At 36.3% G+C, this 19,787-nt stretch overlaps 1 protein-coding gene across 2 annotated transcripts; it reads left to right on the top strand.

The window, feature by feature from the left end:
- Positions 1 to 113: 113 nt before the first annotated feature.
- On the top strand, positions 114 to 18,632 carry LOC137401243 (uncharacterized). 2 transcript variants are annotated; one of them, XM_068087658.1, is made up of 15 exons: positions 114 to 221; positions 659 to 876; positions 1,426 to 1,649; positions 2,395 to 2,685; positions 5,821 to 5,967; positions 6,404 to 6,527; positions 8,269 to 8,555; positions 9,531 to 9,669; positions 9,767 to 9,899; positions 10,627 to 10,721; positions 10,825 to 10,970; positions 12,119 to 12,379; positions 14,062 to 14,272; positions 17,313 to 17,488; positions 17,868 to 18,632. In XM_068087658.1, the coding sequence occupies exons 2-15, from the start codon at positions 691 to 693 to the stop codon at positions 18,088 to 18,090; spliced, it is 2,643 nt and encodes an 880-aa protein (XP_067943759.1). In that variant the 5' UTR covers positions 114 to 221; positions 659 to 690; the 3' UTR covers positions 18,091 to 18,632. The 2 variants fall into 2 exon arrangements, with proteins under 2 accessions (XP_067943759.1, XP_067943758.1); XM_068087657.1 differs by having other exon boundaries at positions 17,865 to 18,632.
- Positions 18,633 to 19,787: the final 1,155 nt, after the last annotated feature.

Below are 19,787 nucleotides of genomic sequence, written 5' to 3'. Positions count from 1 at the left end.
CTGTTTGTAACAGCGGTGTAGAATTCATTTGATTGGTTAAATTGTCGAAGCGTAAACAGAAAGCACAATTCTGGAAAAATCTCGCTATCTCCCTATTGCTTACTAAAAATTGGTGATCAGACATAGCAAGTACTGAAATAGATAAATTCATACAATCACGATACTTTTACTATATTCAACAAAGATAGTGCTAGTAAATTTTATCGCATATTGAAAATAAGGTATGTTTTTGTAAACAGACTTATCAACTACTAGTTTTGTTATAAGTCAAATAGATGGAGGTTTTATAACAACGTACAATGGCGTCTTTAGATAACTCGATTTTTGTATAAATATATATTTTTAAATAGGATGAAACTTTCTCAACTTATGTTTCTGTATCTATGGTGTGTATCTATAGTCATAAATGCTACTGTATATGTAAGCGGGTGCGACTGTATACTAAATCTCTCCCGAATGTGACTTGCAGCATATCCTGGACAGTTGACTCATATGGTAGTCGCTGCTTATTATCATCGTGTGACACAAAGAGATCTTACACACGCTGACTCAGCCTTGTGCCTTTATGAGCAAAAGTCAGCCCTGTGGCTCCTTCTGAACACCATTTCCCTCTCTCTCTCTTCATCTGAAAACACCAACTGGAGTCTTTTGATTTTAGGTGGCTGTTGGAGAAGGCACGCATATTCTGAAATGCCACTGCGGATTTATATTGTCGGAGTTATATGTTTAAGCCTGACATCGTTAGTACGGAGTCAAACTATACCTAGCTGTTTTACCGAAGCTGTTGGGAGTAACTCCATTGACTGCGATAACGACGACTTAACAGGATTAGATAACTCTGTCTATGATAGTATCAGTGGACTAGAGGCTGGCAAGGTAAAAAAACTGTGATTCGTTATTGACTTAGTTATTGACCCTTTCAGTGGCGGATGAGTTTTTGTAACGTGTATGACATTCTTATCATATGAGATTTATTTAATTCTAGAAGTTCTTATATGTAAAAAGAAGCTGAAAACTTATTTGCAGACGTTAATCTCTGCTTGTTTAGGTTTTTATGTCCAACTAGCAGTGAGCTTGTCGATGCCTGGGATTTCCCTCACTTTAATCAGACAGCCTGCGAGTGAGTGTTTGAGAGGCTCGTTCTCACGAACAAAACAGAGTTTTGAATCCGAACAGTTTCAGGGACCTGATTGAAGGCGCAGGGCATAAGAGTAGGAAGTTTGAATGAAATCGGCTAAAAATTATGGAAACGCATTCTGTTGACACAGATTAACAAACAGACACACTCAATGAAAAAGGGGTTTTATTAATGTACATTAATTAAAGTTAACATATGATCTAAAATAAACCAGCTATCTGTATTACATATTTTTTCATAGCCTTAGCCAAGGTATAAATAACTAGTAGATGTGTTTTATTTCATAGATAATAAGGATTCAATTAACTAACTGCGTTATCACCGACCTAGACTTCCTGAACAGTGATTACCTTAACGGAGTAGAGTATCTCTACCTCAACAGCCTCACAGGCTTACAGAACTCTCATCTAGGGTCACTGGTGAGCCCCGTCTCTCATTCCCTCCGACTCCTCGAGATAGCCAACAACCCCCAGCTCACCTCAATCGATGAGCTAATACCAACCGGATTTGGGTAGGCTTTGTACTCGCCAGCCAACAATCTAGCGTAGAGAGTGTTTATACCTTGTAACAATCTAGTGTAGAGAGTGTTTATACATTGTTATTTTGCCCGTCATACGAGTGTGTCTTTTTTATCACTCTCATGCGAGTCTGTTTACCATTTGAGTTTGCCATCTACGGGATCTAACATATTTTCACTATCTGCATAACTACCACCTGGGTGGGCTTACCAATTATTTTCAACATATTTACTACCACGTCTACCACGTTCGAATCTTTACATTGTAAACTGTTTTACTACCTGAGTGTGTTTTTCATATTATAGACCTACCTGCCACTATATTTACAATCTCTACATCCAACGCATAGCTGTGGTCATTAATACGAAAATATTTTCACGCTGGATTGGCTATGAGACTAATGCATAGTTAAATATCTGCCATCATCCAACTTCATAATAACTTCTTCAGTCAGAGAATTTTGTTGGAAGTTAAAAAGTTGTTTTAAGTTCACCGAAGAGTTCACCTGATAGATTTGTACAATATTAAACAATTTAGGAATAGCATTATGTGGAGGTCTAATTCTAGTACCATAACATAAAACAAGAAGAGTTTTCCAGTAAAATAAATGCGTATCATTTTTTTTTGTCAAATAATTTTGTGACATGCATAGCAGCTAATGGTTTTTAATCTACTTTTCCCTCAGAAATGAGAAAACACCACGGCCAATGTTATGCATGTATACACATTGAATTGTAGAAATGAATGGGTTAATTTGAAGACACTTCGAATGCAGAATAATGCGATCAACTTGATTGATCCTACACTGTTCAGCGAGATCATTGGACCTGACGAGTATAATTTTGAAGGAAATAGCCTTAGTGTCCTTGACCTATCTTCGCATAGCGCTGTCACATCTGTAAGAAAATTGTTGTTCAGCGGAAACCGTCTAACAACAGTGCTTGGCCTCCACAGATTTAAGAAACTCGAAAAGCTTGACTTATCAAACAATGAGTTGACAGATGTCAGTTCCTTTGTCACAAATGTTCTGTAAGTATACTAGTCACAAATGCACTGTAAGTATACTAAAGTCACAAATGTACTGTAAGTATACTAGAGTCACGAATATACTGTAAGTATACTAGAGTCACGAATATACTGTAAGTATACCACAGTCACAAATGTACTGTAAGTATACTAGAGTCACAAATGCACTGTAAGCATACTTGAGTCACGAATGTACTGTAAGTATACTAGAGTAACAAATGTACTGTAAGTATACTAGAGTCACAAATATACTGTAAGTATACTAGAGTCACAAATGTACTGTAAGTATACTAGAGTCACAAATATACTGTAAGTATACTAGAGTCACAAATGTACTGTAAGTATACTAGAGTCACAAATATACTGTAAGTATACTAGAGTCACAAATATACTGTAAGTATACTAGAGTCACAAATGCACTGTAAGTATACTTGAGTCACGAATGTACTGTAAGTATACTAGAGTAACAAATGTACTGTAAGTATACTAGAGCCACAAATATACTGTAAGTATACTAGAGTCAGGAATATACTGTAAGTATACTAGAGTCACAAATATACTGTAAGTATACTAGAGTCACGAATATACTGTAAGTATACTAGAGTCACGAATATACTGTAAGTATACTAGAGTCACGAATATACTGTACGTATACTAGAGTCACGAATATACTGTAAGTATACTAGAGTCACAAATGTACTGTAAGTATACTAGAGTCACGAATATACTGTAAGTATACTAGAGTCACAAATGTACTGTAAGTATACTAGAGTCACAAATATACTGTAGGTATACTAGAGTCACAAATGTACTGTAAGTATATTAGAGTCACAAATGTACTGTAAGTATACTAGAGTCACAAATGTACTGTAAGTATACTAGAGTCACAAATGTACTGTAAGTATACTAGAGTCACAAATGTACTGTAAGTATATTAGAGTCACAAATGTACTGTAAGTATACTAGAGTCACGAATATACTGTACGTATACTAGAGTCACGAATATACTGTAAGTATACTAGAGTCACAAATGTACTGTAAGTATACTAGAGTCACGAATATACTGTAAGTATACTAGAGTCACAAATATACTGTAAGTATACTAGAGTCACAAATATACTGTAAGTATACTAGAGTCACAAATGCACTGTAAGTATACTTGAGTCACGAATGTACTGTAAGTATACTAGAGTAACAAATGTACTGTAAGTATACTAGAGCCACAAATATACTGTAAGTATACTAGAGTCAGGAATATACTGTAAGTATACTAGAGTCACAAATATACTGTAAGTATACTAGAGTCACGAATATACTGTAAGTATACTAGAGTCACGAATATACTGTAAGTATACTAGAGTCACGAATATACTGTACGTATACTAGAGTCACGAATATACTGTAAGTATACTAGAGTCACAAATGTACTGTAAGTATACTAGAGTCACGAATATACTGTAAGTATACTAGAGTCACAAATGTACTGTAAGTATACTAGAGTCACAAATATACTGTAGGTATACTAGAGTCACAAATGTACTGTAAGTATATTAGAGTCACAAATGTACTGTAAGTATACTAGAGTCACAAATGTACTGTAAGTATACTAGAGTCACAAATGTACTGTAAGTATACTAGAGTCACAAATGTACTGTAAGTATATTAGAGTCACAAATGTACTGTAAGTATACTAGAGTCACGAATATACTGTACGTATACTAGAGTCACGAATATACTGTAAGTATACTAGAGTCACAAATGTACTGTAAGTATACTAGAGTCACGAATATACTGTAAGTATACTAGAGTCACAAATGTACTGTAAGTATACTAGAGTCACAAATGTACTGTAAGTATACTAGTCACAAATGTACTGTAAGTATACTAGAGTCACGAATATACTGTAAGTATACTAGAGTCACAAATATACTGTAAGTATACTAGAGTCACGAATATACTGTAAGTATACTAGAGTCACAAATGTACTGTAAGTATACTAGAATCACAAATGTACTGTAAGTATACTAGAGTCACGAATTTACTGTAAGTATACTAGAGTCACGAATGTACTGTAAGTATGCTAGAGACTTGTAGATATGTCTCTGTAATCTCTTGAATAACAAATCAGCCTATCAAAAACCATAAAACTGCATAAATCTTACAGCATTCCACATAAGATTGTTTGCTGTGTTAAATGTGTTAAATGTGTTAAACGTGTTAAATACGTTAATTGCATTAAATGCGTTAAATTAGTTAAACGGATACTGGAGTTCAAACGCAACCTATACCTGATTTTTTAACCATTGCTATTTTTTTTAAATTGAAATCTAGCTGGATAGAATTGAACTAAGCAAATCGTTGGCCATCGTTGATCATGTAGTCTGTAGGTCAGGTAGTATGAAAGTTAGTCATCTCAGATAGTTTGTCGAATAGCAGCTTAAATTTGCATATTTGCATAAACAATGGAATGGTTGTGCTCAGCGTACATGTACATTAATAAAATACGTGTTCTCTAATATTTTGGTCATGAGTTTGAAATAGGTCTTCAATGAACTAGTTTGGCTAGCTCTTGTATAGCATCAGTAAACACTCGTAGTTCTAGGTTGGCACTCCATGCGACCCTTCCTGTCATCAGTCAGATTTTTAGTGAATCACAAACTCTGTACGCTGATATAGCTAGCTTCTTTAAGCATTCATTAGAAAAATGTTTTATTTGTGGTTCTGATTTTTATCCAGTTCGATGCTCAATAGATATTTCATATAATAAAGAAGATATTGTTTCTCAAGTTATATATACATGTACATAAATAACGCCTAAATAGTCTTGCCATAATAGTTAAATGTTGTTATTGTTAAGAGTTTGTCATTTTATAAGTTGTTTTTTATAAGTATTACCATTATTTACTGCGTATATTTTGTTCTATTTTTCCTTAAGAGCTCAAAAGCAGGTTACATGTACTTTGTTGAGAAAAGTACTAAAACGCATAATTGCCATTGGCGGACGCTTCGAGAGATTCTTGTGTTCAGAGGGCTAGCGTTTCTCACGTAAAACCTCAAGAGCTAACTAATCTGTCGGGCATTCTACCAAAACCTGCTTTCAAGCAGGAATCTTCTATACAGCAAGTTTATATGTTTCAGGACAAGCAGTCTGCTTGAATCATTTGATTTGAAAAACAACCGCCTGACTTCCTTTAATCCGCAAGGACCAGTTTTGAATAATCCAAGCTCTCTCACCATAGACCTCCAAAACAATAGACTTCAAACAATAGCCAGTCTTGGACAAAGGTAAGTCAGCCAGTGTGTTATGTTATGGATTCGTGAATGCTAGCAAGACTGTAATAGGCTGAAAAGGCATTTAGTTTATGCCACAGTATTTCTTTGGTGATGCATCAAATCTTTACTATAATAAGACTCGTGTCCGTCCGTCTGTTGAAAACCGCAGCGGATGTTGGAAATATATTGCATTATACAGAATTCTAACTCATGGCCACACCTCTAACTAACCCTTCTATTAAGGGTACTTCTATTAGGTTACTTCTATTAAACTGAGCGAACTCTCCACAACACAAAAAACGATTGACCATGAGCTTTTATTAACCAAGGAAATCTCAAAGCGGAAGAAGCCCATCTGTTTAAGATTTGACATTGCTTTAGCATTATTGTACCAGTATTAGTATCTGAGTGTTATATCTGAGTGTTAGCGTTAGACTTTATTCTACAGCGTAGCGAAGAATGTCAAGTCATTGTACCTGAGAGGAAATGGTGACCTACAGATAGAGAGCGGCTCATTTAGTAACTTGAATAATCTGGAAACCCTGGACATATCAGACTGCGGCATAGCAGAGGTGAGAAATCAAGTAGGCAAAGCTATAGATATACATGTTCATAGACACTGCGATTAACATTTGACAGTTTTTGAATAATCGCTCTACCATCTACGTACTAAAGGTGACATAGTAATTTCATGCTTGATTTATTGGCTGCAGTTCCTGCCCCGTGGATACAGTCAGTTGTGCTAGTTTCTACTCGCGTACTCAGTTGTGTACAAATGACTCGGCAGTACCTTCTCAGGTACACACAGACCTGCCAACCCAAGAGTGGGCAATGCGTGAGAGTTGGCAGGTATGGGTACACACTAGGTACCAAATTAACTACCAGCCAATCGTATCTAGCGGACCTGCTAACCACACCTGATAGGGTCAGCTTTAGCGAATAGATGTTTTAGCCTCTCTAGAAAAACTGACTTAATAGAGCTTATCACTAGCTTCCCATCACCTGCTACTTAGTCCATATTTGTATGACTCAAGTGACTGACTAGAGTTACTTACCAGTAAGTAAGCCTTAGTTTGATAGACTGACACCCCGCCACTGGGCCATTCCAGCACATTCCCAAGTCGAAGAGTAGTCTCTAGTAGTCTAGTATAATGAACGCGATAGCCCGTGATGCTAACAAATTATTGCATGGCGGAAGGGTTACAAGAGCAAACTCGCTACTCGCCACTTTTATATAATTGCACCACTCCTGTATAAATGCACCACTTCTATAAGAGCAGACTCGCTACACGCTACTTTTCCATTGCTCCGTTTTAATTGTAGCCTCATTACCATAATAAGCTTGATACAGCTTTCCAAACAACTAATAGAGACGTTGTAAAATTAACATATTTGAAAATCATTCATTACGCATTGAGTCTAACGCAACACTGACATAAATTTAGTCATCACATGCAGTGGACCAAGAGACATACAGACATACAGACATACAGATGAGTCAGAGAGTGCATAACCTATTTTGACATCATCGCTAGTAGCTGTGGTCTACATGGTGTACTACCGAATGTCTGCTATGGTCAAAAGTATTGGACTTCTACATCCTGTTCGGTAAAACCTCCTTTAAGGAAACCTCATTGATTGTATTGATATCTATTTTTGAGAACTCATGGAGTTGTACAGTTCCCTTAACATACGACATAACGTTAGAGCAAATGTATGAGTCCACAACTGAAGTGCTTGCCCCTATGGTACAATGTAAGCGAACTTAAAGAGGCTATTCACATTGAAATAAGACGTAAAAATATAACATAACCAATGCAGTAGATGCAACTAGATGACATCTAAACCAACTATAAGTTGGTTTAGATGTCATCTAGTATTAGTTAGAGTCAATTAGCCAGTGTACCCTACTCCCTCCTCTCCTTCTGCGCATAGGTATTGCCAAACATCCTTCCGTCTATACGTATCTCTAAAGTATATCAACTATAAAACGCTTTCTACTAATTATTAGTTTACCAATTTAATTTTTATGTTTAGCTTTTTACAATGTACTAGTTTAATATTACATGTAATAATATTTATTAAAGAATTAATAGAATAAATTTTCAAGTTGTGGACGTTATTGAAACAGTACAGTGTATTCCTAAGTAGTATTTGCTAAAACATTCCAACATGCGAAGCAGATCTTGGAACAAATTTCAAGATACAGATAATTTTCGATCCAAACAAATTTCTGCTTGTCTGTATAGAAAAAAAAGTTCAGGGTTTTTAATTGGCTGCTGTTAAAACAAATGCAACAATCCTTATTCACAGGTATCTACGCATCTGCAAAACTTGAGCAAACTGAGAATCCTTGACCTACATGACAACCACCTCAATGAGCTCTCCAATGTAACATTCTCAGGCACCACGAATGTTGAGGAGATAAATCTCAAGAACAATCAGCTGCAGCAGATAGACTTCATGTCAACGAGCTCGATCATACTTGAGAAGTTGAAGAGGTTAAATATCGGAGGAAATCAACTAAAGAACCTCGCTAACTTTGTATCAGCTCCTGCCCTGCAAGAACTCAGGATGGATGGCGGAGCGGATACAAATGAGTAAGTCTATGGACATGCATTTATTCATAAATTGTATCATTTCTTTTAGATCTAAGCGTTACAAGAAAGTTTGTTTCATATTTCCCTCTTATCTCAAAAAATATGTTTAATACTAAAACTAGCAACAATATTAATACTAGTACTAACAAGAGTACTAGCACTCATAATACTGAGAATGGCTAAAATAATAATAAAAAATTAAAAATAGTGAGAATAATAATAACGATGATAATATGTACAAATATTAATAGTTCTAGTTTTAATACTAATAATAATACTAATACTATCGATACTTATAACAATACTAATAATTGAAGTGATAATACCAATAATGGCTACAATAATAATTAATATATTAGCAATAATAATAATGTTAATGATACTGTATTCCTATTTTATTTAAACTAGCGGACAGCTACCAAAGCTTGTTATCTCTGCCCTAGATAAAATATTGCTTTGATATTTAAATATTCGTGCCTGGCTTATTCTGGAGATCCTTAGTAAGGCCAAGTGTAGAGCTGTATCTATAACAGTCCACTTCCTGTAAGGCCAAGTGTAGAGCTGTATCTATAACAGTCCACTTCCTGTAAGGCCAAGTGTAGAACTGTATCTATAACAGTCCACTTCCTGTAAGGCCAAGTGTAGAGCTGTATCTATAACAGTCCACTTCCTGTAAGGTCAAGTGTAGAGCTGTATCTATAACAGTCTACTTCCTGTAAGGCCAAGTGTAGAGCGGTATCTATAACAGTCCACTTCCTGTATGGGAGATTGAACTTACCATTTTGTACTCATAGCTAGAGCAGAGAAAAAGTGCAGCAACTTTGATTTCAAGCCAAAACTACCATATCTGGGTCATAGCCTCAGTGAACAAACATTATTCTAAAATATCTTATTGTTCCAGCTTGCTAAATCATAGCTTTTTAAGACCTTGGTGATACTTGTTGACTCTAATGCTAGTCGGTGTATATTTGTTAGGTTCAACCAGCTCAGCTCATGCCTCTCCTTCACAGAGCTACCAGCCACTCTGAAGATTGTATGCGCAAGAGGAATTCGTGCTGAGACTGTAAATAGTTGTGAATTCAGATCATTTCTGGGTTTGCTTCGAAATCAAAATGTGAGAAAATTTAAATATCTTATCAATACATTTATTAATAAAAGTCTGTCAGTCTTTTCTGTAAGTGTAAACATTAAGTAGATACTTTGTCTGTCAGGTGATATACAACAACAATGATTGTTGTGACAAGCCAACTTGCAACACAAACGTTAGCCTCAGCTCCTACCCATCACCAATAACCTGCCCCAGCATTGAGACACTTTGTACCATAAGCCCTGTTGAGCCTCCGGGTAAGCCAGATGACTAATTCCAGATTGAATGATTTGAAAACTTATTTTGGTTGACAAACTTGCTAATCATTTTGCTTGCTTATTTAAATTTGCCAATCGCTTGCTGTTTATTATCACATGGTCAGCACATTTTGTCAGGCGACGATAGAAAAATAATATTCATTTAGAGAGGTACCCACAATACTATCCTGTTTTGTCAAAACATTGGATGCAAATAGATGCTGTATAGATATTGAAAATGTTATTTATTAAGATATGCATATACTTACATATTCAAACGCTCAGCCATTCACAAATATTCAGATATTTTCTATTAGTAAATATTTTTTTGTTTCAATTTTGAAGGCATTTATGTCAATTCTATCAAGTATTTAAAGAATTATTGGTTTAGAGTACCAAATTTATTATGAATAGAGCTAACATGGTCTAGAGGTCTACAGCATTTGACATGCGATTGGCAGGTTGATTATAAAATGAATAAAATGAATGGATTTGGAAAGATTGGCGGCTTACCTTTAATTTTCCCCTCTGTCAAACAAGCCATGCTTATTAGTCTAAAAGTAAGCAACTGTAAAATGATGATGCAAGTAGAGTTTCTTTTGAATTATGCATTCAATAGTCAGGCGTAGCTGGGTTTGTCTCAGAATTATATTTAAATGTGTTGTATTCAAGGGAACTAAGAAGTCAGTTCAATTGTAACTTGTTTGTAATAAAACAATCTATGCAGGAATGACTACTGGAGTTGTTGAAGGAGGGACGACTGTAGGAGTGACCGGAAACACAGAACGGGCCAACTTTCAGGGCCTCCAGGGTACGGAGCTGGTGAGAATCCATTTATAATCATTCAAAGTTTTAAAACTTATAAGTTTGGATAAAAAGGTTGTACTTGTTAGCAAAATGCTATACTAAATTTGTTGCGTTGCAGCTAGTGATGATCCTTGGATATGTTTTGGCGCTGCTGTTGTTGGTCTTGGTTATCATCATGTGTCTGCGGAGATACAGATCATATGAAAAGTGGTTGGAGGACCACCAACAAAGAGATCTGGAAAAGCTTGGCTCCATGCAACTTCAGTGCGTATTTGCTACTCACAATGTATTTAGCTTTCTAAAAAAGTAGAAAAAGATGGGGTAAGAAACATAGCGACTACAAAGGCAATAATCCATGATTCAGCTGATCTCTACATTGATAATAATCTGTAACACCCGCTGTATATACTGCCTGTAATGTACTTACTGTAGAGCAACTGCACTGCTATACACTGTACATAATGTACTTACTGTAGACCAACTGCACTTCTATACACTGTACATACTGTACTTACTGTAGAGCAACTACCCTGTTATACACTGTACATACTGTACTTACTGCAGAGCAACTGCACTGTTATACACTGTACATACTGTACTTACTGCAGAGCAACTACCCTGCTATACACTGTACATAATGTACTTACTGTAGAGCAACTGCACTGTTATACACTGTACATACTGTACTTACTGCAGAGCAACTGCACTGCTATACACTGTACATAATGTACTTACTGCAGAGCAACTGCACTGTTATACACTGTACATAATGTACTTACTGCAGAGCAACTGCACTGTTATACACTGTACATAATGTACTTACTGCAGAGCAACTGCCCTGCTATACACTGTACATAATGTACTTACTGTAGAGCAACTGCCCTGTTATACACTGTACATAATGTACTTACTGTAGAGCAACTGCACTGCTATACACTGTACATAATGTACTTACTGTAGAGCAACTGCACTGTTATACACTGTACATAATGTACTTACTGCAGAGCAACTGCACTGTTATACACTGTACATAATGTACTTACTGCAGAGCAACTGCCCTGCTATACACTGTACATAATGTACTTACTGTAGAGCAACTGCACTTCTATACACTGTACATACTGTACTTACTGTAGAGCAACTGCACTGTTATACACTGTACATACTGTACTTACTGCAGAGCAACTGCACTGCTATACACTGTACATAATGTACTTACTGCAGAGCAACTGCACTGTTATACACTGTACATAATGTACTTACTGTAGAGCAACTGCCCTGCTATACACTGTACATACTAATTAACGAACCACAACACTCATTTTAAACAGATCTATAGAATTGCAATCAAATTTTCAACATTTAATAAACTGCTAGAAATTCTCAATTTAGCTGTTCTGCTGTCTGCCCAGGGCGCTGCGGAGGAGTACAGACACCCTGGACTCTGTTGACGGGAGATTAGGTGGTGCCAGTCCCAAGATCGGAGTAAACGGCACTCTACAAAAGTATAAGGTATATGGTCAGAAATCGGCGGATACATTGAGCATGGCAAGTGGTTACAGCCAATACAGCACAGCCAATGGAAAAAGTCCTTTCATGGGAAGACGAAAGTTCAAAGATGCTGTCCCTAATGAACCAGAGGAGCTGGCGACAAGATACATGGGCCCTGCACAGTGAGTCCACAGTTTGTAGTATGTAGTCAATCGTCATGGTGGTCTATGACAGTATGTAGTCAATCGTCATGGCGGTCTATGACAGTATGTAGTCAATCGTCATGGTGGTCTATGACAGTATGTAGTCAATCGTCATGGTGGTCTACAGTATGTAGTCAATCGTCATGGTGGCCTATGACAGTATGTTGTCAATCGTCATGGTGGTCTATGACAGTATGTAGTCAATCGTCATGGTGGTCTATGACCATTTGGACTTATGAAGTGAACGCTTTGCTGTCTAGGATTAATGATCCGAGCATAGCAACAACAGGGGAAGGTATAAATTAACCGACGTCGGTCTAAAAAATATCATCGACTAAGGTAATACACTGTCCAGTCAAACAAATCTAAATGGGATGTTTTTACAGACTACACCAACTACTTGGTGAAGAACATTTGAAATGAGGTGGAATTGTTTAAGATGTGCATATATATATTCTACAACTATTTGTAAATCGAAAACACAAAAACAGAAAAAGTTAGCTAATGTAACACTATCGTTGATAAATACTCTCTATGCAGAGACAAGTGTGTGTTGTATTGCTGACAATATGGATTAGTGTGTACCATATCTGTGCTATGTCTATAAGTATGTCTGTAAGTATGTCTGTAAGTTGACATCATTATATTAGCAGCAGAATTTATAAGCTTTAAACTATTAGAATAGTTAAGAAGGGCTGCAGAGTTGAAAGGTGTGTAGGGCATGAAAGTATGAAAGTTGTTTGAGAAAAAACTGCGAGGGGGGGGGGGGGGCAAAGGATTAAAACTGATTCTGGACTAACTGAGGAAGCATTTAGAGCAGCTGATAAGCTGTTCTAAAACATTGGATGCATGACGGGCCTCTACTTTGCTACCCACTCTGCTGGTGGTTCAGAGGCTCTATATCGCTTCAAACAGAGTGGTGTTCATTTTGTATGCATTTGTCAATATGTTTTTGACATAAATGTAGGTTGTAAAGCTGTCCAATTTTTGCAGAGGGCCACGTGTTATCATCATTAAGCCATTTCTCCTTTTTTCATTGTTTATTACTATTTTATAGTTAAGTTTAAATTAATCTGTATTGAAATGCAGCCTAAACCAGTACATTAAATGATATGTTCTATATATGTAACATACATGTACTTGCATACAGTGTAAACGCCTTTCATAATGTACTTACGGTATCACAAACACTAGGTGCTTTTATACTTTGTGTGCACTTTCTACGCAAAGTCTGCACTTGTATACACTGTCCATAAAGTACTTACCGCAAAGAGTACTTACTAGTATATCCAGTAGATATTGTCCATAATCTACTTACAGTACATGGTTCATAGTTGTATACACCGTAGATGCTACAAAAATATAATCAAAACCTGAATTCAAGGATTAGAGAACCCACCTCAACAAATCATTTTAAACAGATTTATAACTAGTGAGTGAAATCAGGGTATGCAAATAGCAACGTGGGGAAGTAAATTTTTTATTCGGAAACCTAACCGAGAAAAGGGCAGCTAGCAACATACATGGTCCTAAGTTGCAAGGTTCTATCATTGAACCTAGTATTTTATCTTCAACTGCTCAGATCTTATTCTCTCAGGCTAAACAATATTCTACTACATATGTACTTCTGTCAGGTAATGCGTTGTTGCATACATTGCTAGGGGCTCAGTAAGGCAAAATTCTGGAGAAGACTCACCAACAGCCATGTCAATATACAGCTACGCTAGTCACCAAATAGAGAGGAGACGACCTAGTGAAACTGAGTTCAACTCCTCGCCACCGGAGAGAAGAAGACACAGAAGTGGCGGGGCCGTGCAGAGGATGGATTCTGGAGATCTACTTGATTTAGTGGATGAAGATATACTTCCTCCGGTGAGTAGGCTTGCCCTTTCTTCATGAAATTATCATAGCAAATCTTACCTTAGGCATCTTGTATTCAGCTAAAGGTCAAGGTCAATGTCAAAATCGATGTAGATAAACATTATAATGGAACAAGGTAAAGCAATATAAGCATGCCGAGGCCAACTTTTCTTCAGAAACCTTTGTTCTGCTGCAAAACCTCAACTTTTGGTCATCTTTACTCAAGAACTTTTTTGAAATATAAATCAAAATTTTAGAAAATATTAATCTTGACATACACAGTGATTTCCAATGTTTGAATAGATTTCTAACGCAAGACATCCAAACTTTCTCTAAATACTAAAATTTTGTAACTAGGAGAAAGCTTTCAGAAATAAAAAATAAAACTTAAGTTATAAAAACCATAAAAGGTAAATTAATCTAAAGTATATTTAATGCAAGTTATGATAAGTTATGTCATGTATTTCTATCACTCACTTTACCACTGACCATACACTCTGCCAAGCATAAACTTCCTTTGGCAAGTCTCTAAAGTCAATTAATAATAAGAAACTTTTTATTGGTTACTACTTTATTAATTTTGCATAAAATTTATGTTTTTACAAAGTTTATATGTTGTACTTACTTAAATTCAATGTGTAATTACTTGGTGTATTTGTCATTGCTGTTAGGAGCTCTCCAATTTAAATACACTACGATAGAATTTAATAAGAATATCTGCTCCAGCATTGGAAAGTTTTAATTTCATATGCCATGGTTGGCTATATGCCAAGGTTGGCTATATGCCAAGGTTGGCTATATGCCATGGTTGGCTATATGCCAAGGTTGGCATATAGCCAACCTTGGCATATAGCCAACCATGCCATGGTTGGCATATGCCATGGTTGGCTATATGCCAAGGTTGGCTATATGCCAAGGTTGGTTATATGCCAAGGTTGGCTATATGCCAAGGTTGGCTATATGCCAAGGTTGGCTATATGCCAAGGTTGGCTATATACCAAGGTTGGCTATATGCCATGGTTGGTTATATGCCAAGGTTGGCTATATGCCAAGGTTGACTATATGCCATAGTTGGTTATATGCCAAGGTTGGCTATATGCCAAGGTTGGCTATATGCCAAGGTTGGCTATATGCCAAGGTTGGCTATATGCCAAGGTTGGCTATATGCCATGGTTGGTTATATGCCAAGGTTGGCTATATGCCAAGGTTGGCTATATGCCATAGTTGGTTATATGCCAAGGTTGGCTATATGCCAAGGTTGGCTATATGCCATGGTTGGTTATATGCCAAGGTTGGCTATATGCCAAGGTTGGCTATATGCCAAGGTTGGCTATAGTCAGATATATTGACCATGCTTATTTTGCTAATAAATAGTTATGAATGTTTTCATTGGTTGGCCACAAGGTAAAACTTAAACATTTATTTCTGGTTCCTATAGTTTACCGAGATGTTAGCCCTGTTACCCTTAATTTGTTTGATACTTTTAGTAAGGCTTTCATTATAAACTTAAATCTTTAGATTACAACAATCTTTTTACAAGCATTTTGCAAAGCAAAAACATTTAAATCATGTTAAATATATCTTTATTACTATATTTAATAGAATATAAATTATGCTCAGCAATTATTAATTAAAAGGCATATATAATTATATAATATGTAGGCCTATATAATTATTATATACCTGTGCTGCCAGTACTATGTCAGAAACATTAGAAGTGATGCAATTAGTTTATTTTAAATTATTGTATTTAAAGGATCGGTTCTTAACCTTGGTGGACGTACTGAACCAGTTTCATATGCGCTTTCACCAAATTCTTCTTTATTCAAAAATAAAATATAATTATTTCACTTTCAAGATTTATATATTTTACTGGCGCACAAAATGAACTGTATATTAACATCACTGTGTTCAAAGAACACAGTGATGTTTCAAAACAAAACTGATATCTCAAAACCTACCGTGAATATTCATATAATTTTTTAACCTTGGTTCGAAGGAGTGCATATCATCCACTGATAAACACGAGGAGCCTGTTGGTCACCTGTGATCGTCAAAAATGCCGCAGAAGTTGTTCGCGCCATTTGGCAGGAAGTATGGGTCACATGATCAGATTACGACTAGATGATTAGACCTGGCTAAAACAAAACTGTAAAGTAACAAGCATCTATATTTGATACGGGCTTTTCGGTAGAACCCGAAGTGTTTCTTGTAAACTAGTGCTACGAGACGTTTTATATTGAGCTTTTTATTGGCCTTTAATTTTACGTGATAACATCACATGTCAAAACAATAACCAAAATTTTTGAGCACATCATCGAAATAAAGAGATTCCCAACAACGGCGTTTTTGTGATGGCTGCGATTAACTGTTCGTTTTTGAGCTTTTAAGAGCTTGTAATCACATTTTCACAGATTTGGCACCTACAACACAGCAGAGTAAGACATGGTGAATCTGTTGATATCAAATAACTGTAATGTGAATTTTGTTGCAAGTCAACCTTTAAGAACCACTGACAAGGCAGAAGGATTGCTTGTGTTTAATGTTCATACATGTTGAGGTCTCATTCTTGGCTCTTTTCATCTTCTTAAAAGCACCAACCCACACCGTCCCCTATTCTCACCAATTAGCTAACAAAACACTAAGAATTCAATCTAGGCAGATTTGGGTTGATTCTGCCATTTGTCAATAAGTTATAGCAAATGATTAACAAATTAATTGCAGAATATTACTAATAATTTGGGATAGTTTTAGACTAATTTTTTAATTGCTTGGTCTTTGGTCATTGCTCAACCTACTCAAACTTTGATTCGCAGCTCATTACATGTGTTAAAAGTAGTTCATTGCTCATATAGTACATAGTTCTCAAATAGTAGTACATGTATAGTATCCGATTGGTAATCACCGAGCATAATAGACTCGTATTGTTCTCTTGTCTGGCAGCATTCTTACATAGTTTTTAAGATGCTGACATTTAAAGCTTTTATTGCTTAGCATATTTCTGAATTAAGAATATATAAGCTAATCAAGACCGATTGCCTGTACATTCTAGAGAATACAAGTGGTGCTCCAGCGCAAAGCTACTGAGAGGAAAAAGATGGGCGATGTGAATAGCCCAATAGTACGTAATGCTCGACCGTATGGAACCACGCCATATAGAACACGAGCCAAGTCAGGGATAGTAAAGAAAAGACTGTCTCCACATCTAAGTGTGAACAAGTCCAGCAGGTGTGTATTGCCTCTTTTCTTGTAATACAAAATTTAATCATGTCTCGCACCAATCTAGAAGCTTGAATACAGTTCACGAGTACAGAACTTATGAAGCAAAAGCTTGATCGGTTGAGAGGTTATAACTTTGTTTTAAAATTGTATAACTTCACCTAATTCATTTGTTTGAGGTCCATATTAGTCAATCAACTGTAACAAGTCAGTTGAAACTCTATGTGAACGCCAGAACAACATGTTTTTCACGAGGCGCATTCTGTGAAGCGTTACTAATGTCATATTCTAGAGATGATTGGTCACAACCGAGCTAATTACTAGCAGTGGTTAGTAATCATGTACTTTACTGTGCGCCATTCCAAGTGGTTGCTTTTTGTTCCAGAAGATCTGGATCACGGACGCCAACCGTGGTAAAGAGAGCGCTCCCAGACATCCCTACATTTTCACAAGGTTCTGGTGGCTCCTCTCTCAAATCCAGTTCATCCGTCGCCAGCAATGCTTCAAAGTTGTCTCATGCCAGTATGATAAAAAACAGTGTTAGTTATACAGCAAGCGTAGAGAAGGATGAGTCAGAATATAATGAAACAGATAACTTTGGGCTGGGATGATCATATCTAGCTGGAAGAGAGAACAAACATAAGTTATTCGGAGATAACTCCAAACCTTCGGAGATTTGGGTGTTCTAGAGGTCAAGGGTTAGACAAGACCAGACGAGTCCAGATAGCTGGAGAGACAAAGATGAACCAGCGGACTCATGACTGCTTAAACCTCCATGGCAGCTCAATTTTCTTATTCCATTGTAAAGTACTTTAGAGAATCTACTTATGGGCACAATCGCTCGCTTTCCATGAGGTTATGTTACATTGGTGAATAGGTTCGATTCAAATCATTACGTTTTATTTTAGATAGGGTGGTATGAAAATTTGTTCTGTACTGAAATATTTGTAAACAAAACAACTTTCCATATTTACATAATAATCAAAGAATGGTCCAAGCACAACTATTATTTGCATAATTGTTTAAGTGTCTCGGAGTCGGGCTCTCTCAGCAAAAACAGTCCATTATATTGACAGTAGGCTATGCATTCTTTTTATATTTCCATCGTGGTGTCATTTGCCTTCCTTTGACCCATAAAGATTTTCTCACAGAACTTGGATTACATGATTATGCAGTGAAAATAGTCCTTTTATGCAGTTGAGCTAAAAAACCAATAGCATATCGACCTACTAATATGCCCATCTCTACATGTTAACAAGCCAAATCTTCAATGTAACATTGTAACAACGTAACATTGTCTCATGGAAGGAAGGTCAGCTATTGTGAAAATTATTAATGTTTTATTTTATTAACTAAACAAAGTATACACATTTTTATATTCTGTTCATGGCAATAACAAAAAAGAAATATTATTTGTGACACGGAGAGTGACTCATCATCTCAATAGCTCATTGCCTCTTACACCAACTCTTACAGGTTGACAACAGGGTAAATACATAAATGAAAACATTTAGGAGACAAGCAGAATAATATGAACTCACTTCAATGAGCGGTGTACAAAGTACTCTACTGCTAGTCAGACAATCTAAAGCATTTCTTTACTGAAGCTGATTGGTCAACTCAGTCAAGCAATCTGATTGGTCAACTCAGTCAAGTACCAGTTAGAAATAACGCTGGTGTGGGTGGAATTAAAATTATCTAAAGCTAATTACGTTCAAGTTTGTATCCAAAATGCTATTCCAGAACTTTCTGTCAAGCGGGTAGCTCTTGTTAGCGTAATGACATTAATATTTAAATTATGCTCTCAGCTGGTAAAATAGGTATTTTTAAGTTATTTGAAAGCAAATACAAAGCTATCATGAGTTGGTGCAGTTTTGAGCAAGGAGCCACTTATTAAAGGAAAAACTATCATAATGTTTTTGTTTAAAATTTGATTCAAATTTTCTATCTGGAAGAGAGAAGATGAGCAACCTATCAGATGGTTGCAGAAATAGTTTAGAACAGAGGAAGAAAGCTGTTGGTATTTTAGCCAGTTTTAATACCTAATAATAACATGAAAAGTATAAAACACAGCAGCCAACTACAACTAGTATTAGACATGTATGCTTCATCAGGTATGGAATGTTATCAGAAAATCTATATAATTATTAGATGTTATGAGCTGAGATCAACAGTATGACCAACGGACTAACTCAACTCTATCACCATGGTTACAGGAAGGCTGTGACTCATTGGTTCAGAATAATAACATTACCTCAATGGTAGCTTTATTTGGTCAGGGATGACTTTAATAGACTGTTGATACATA

The sequence above is a fragment of the Watersipora subatra genome, chromosome 7 (assembly GCF_963576615.1).
Source record: "Watersipora subatra chromosome 7, tzWatSuba1.1, whole genome shotgun sequence".
Lineage (NCBI taxonomy): Eukaryota > Metazoa > Bryozoa > Gymnolaemata > Cheilostomatida > Watersiporidae > Watersipora > Watersipora subatra.
Note: the sequence above shows the minus strand (reverse complement) of the source record. Positions and strands in the feature narration are given on the sequence as shown.

What these genes read in the sequence shown, in the direction of transcription:
- LOC137401243 (XM_068087657.1), top strand. Translation starts at nt 691, where the DNA reads ATGCCACTGCGGATTTATATTGTCGGAGTTATATGTTTAAGCCTGACA. An exon ending in GGCGGAGCGGATACAAATGA is followed by an intron (nt 8,556 to 9,530) that starts GTAAGTCTATGG and finishes TATATTTGTTAG; the next exon opens with GTTCAACCAGCTCAGCTCAT. An exon ending in CTTGGCTCCATGCAACTTCA is followed by an intron (nt 10,971 to 12,118) that starts GTGCGTATTTGC and finishes CTGTCTGCCCAG; the next exon opens with GGCGCTGCGGAGGAGTACAG.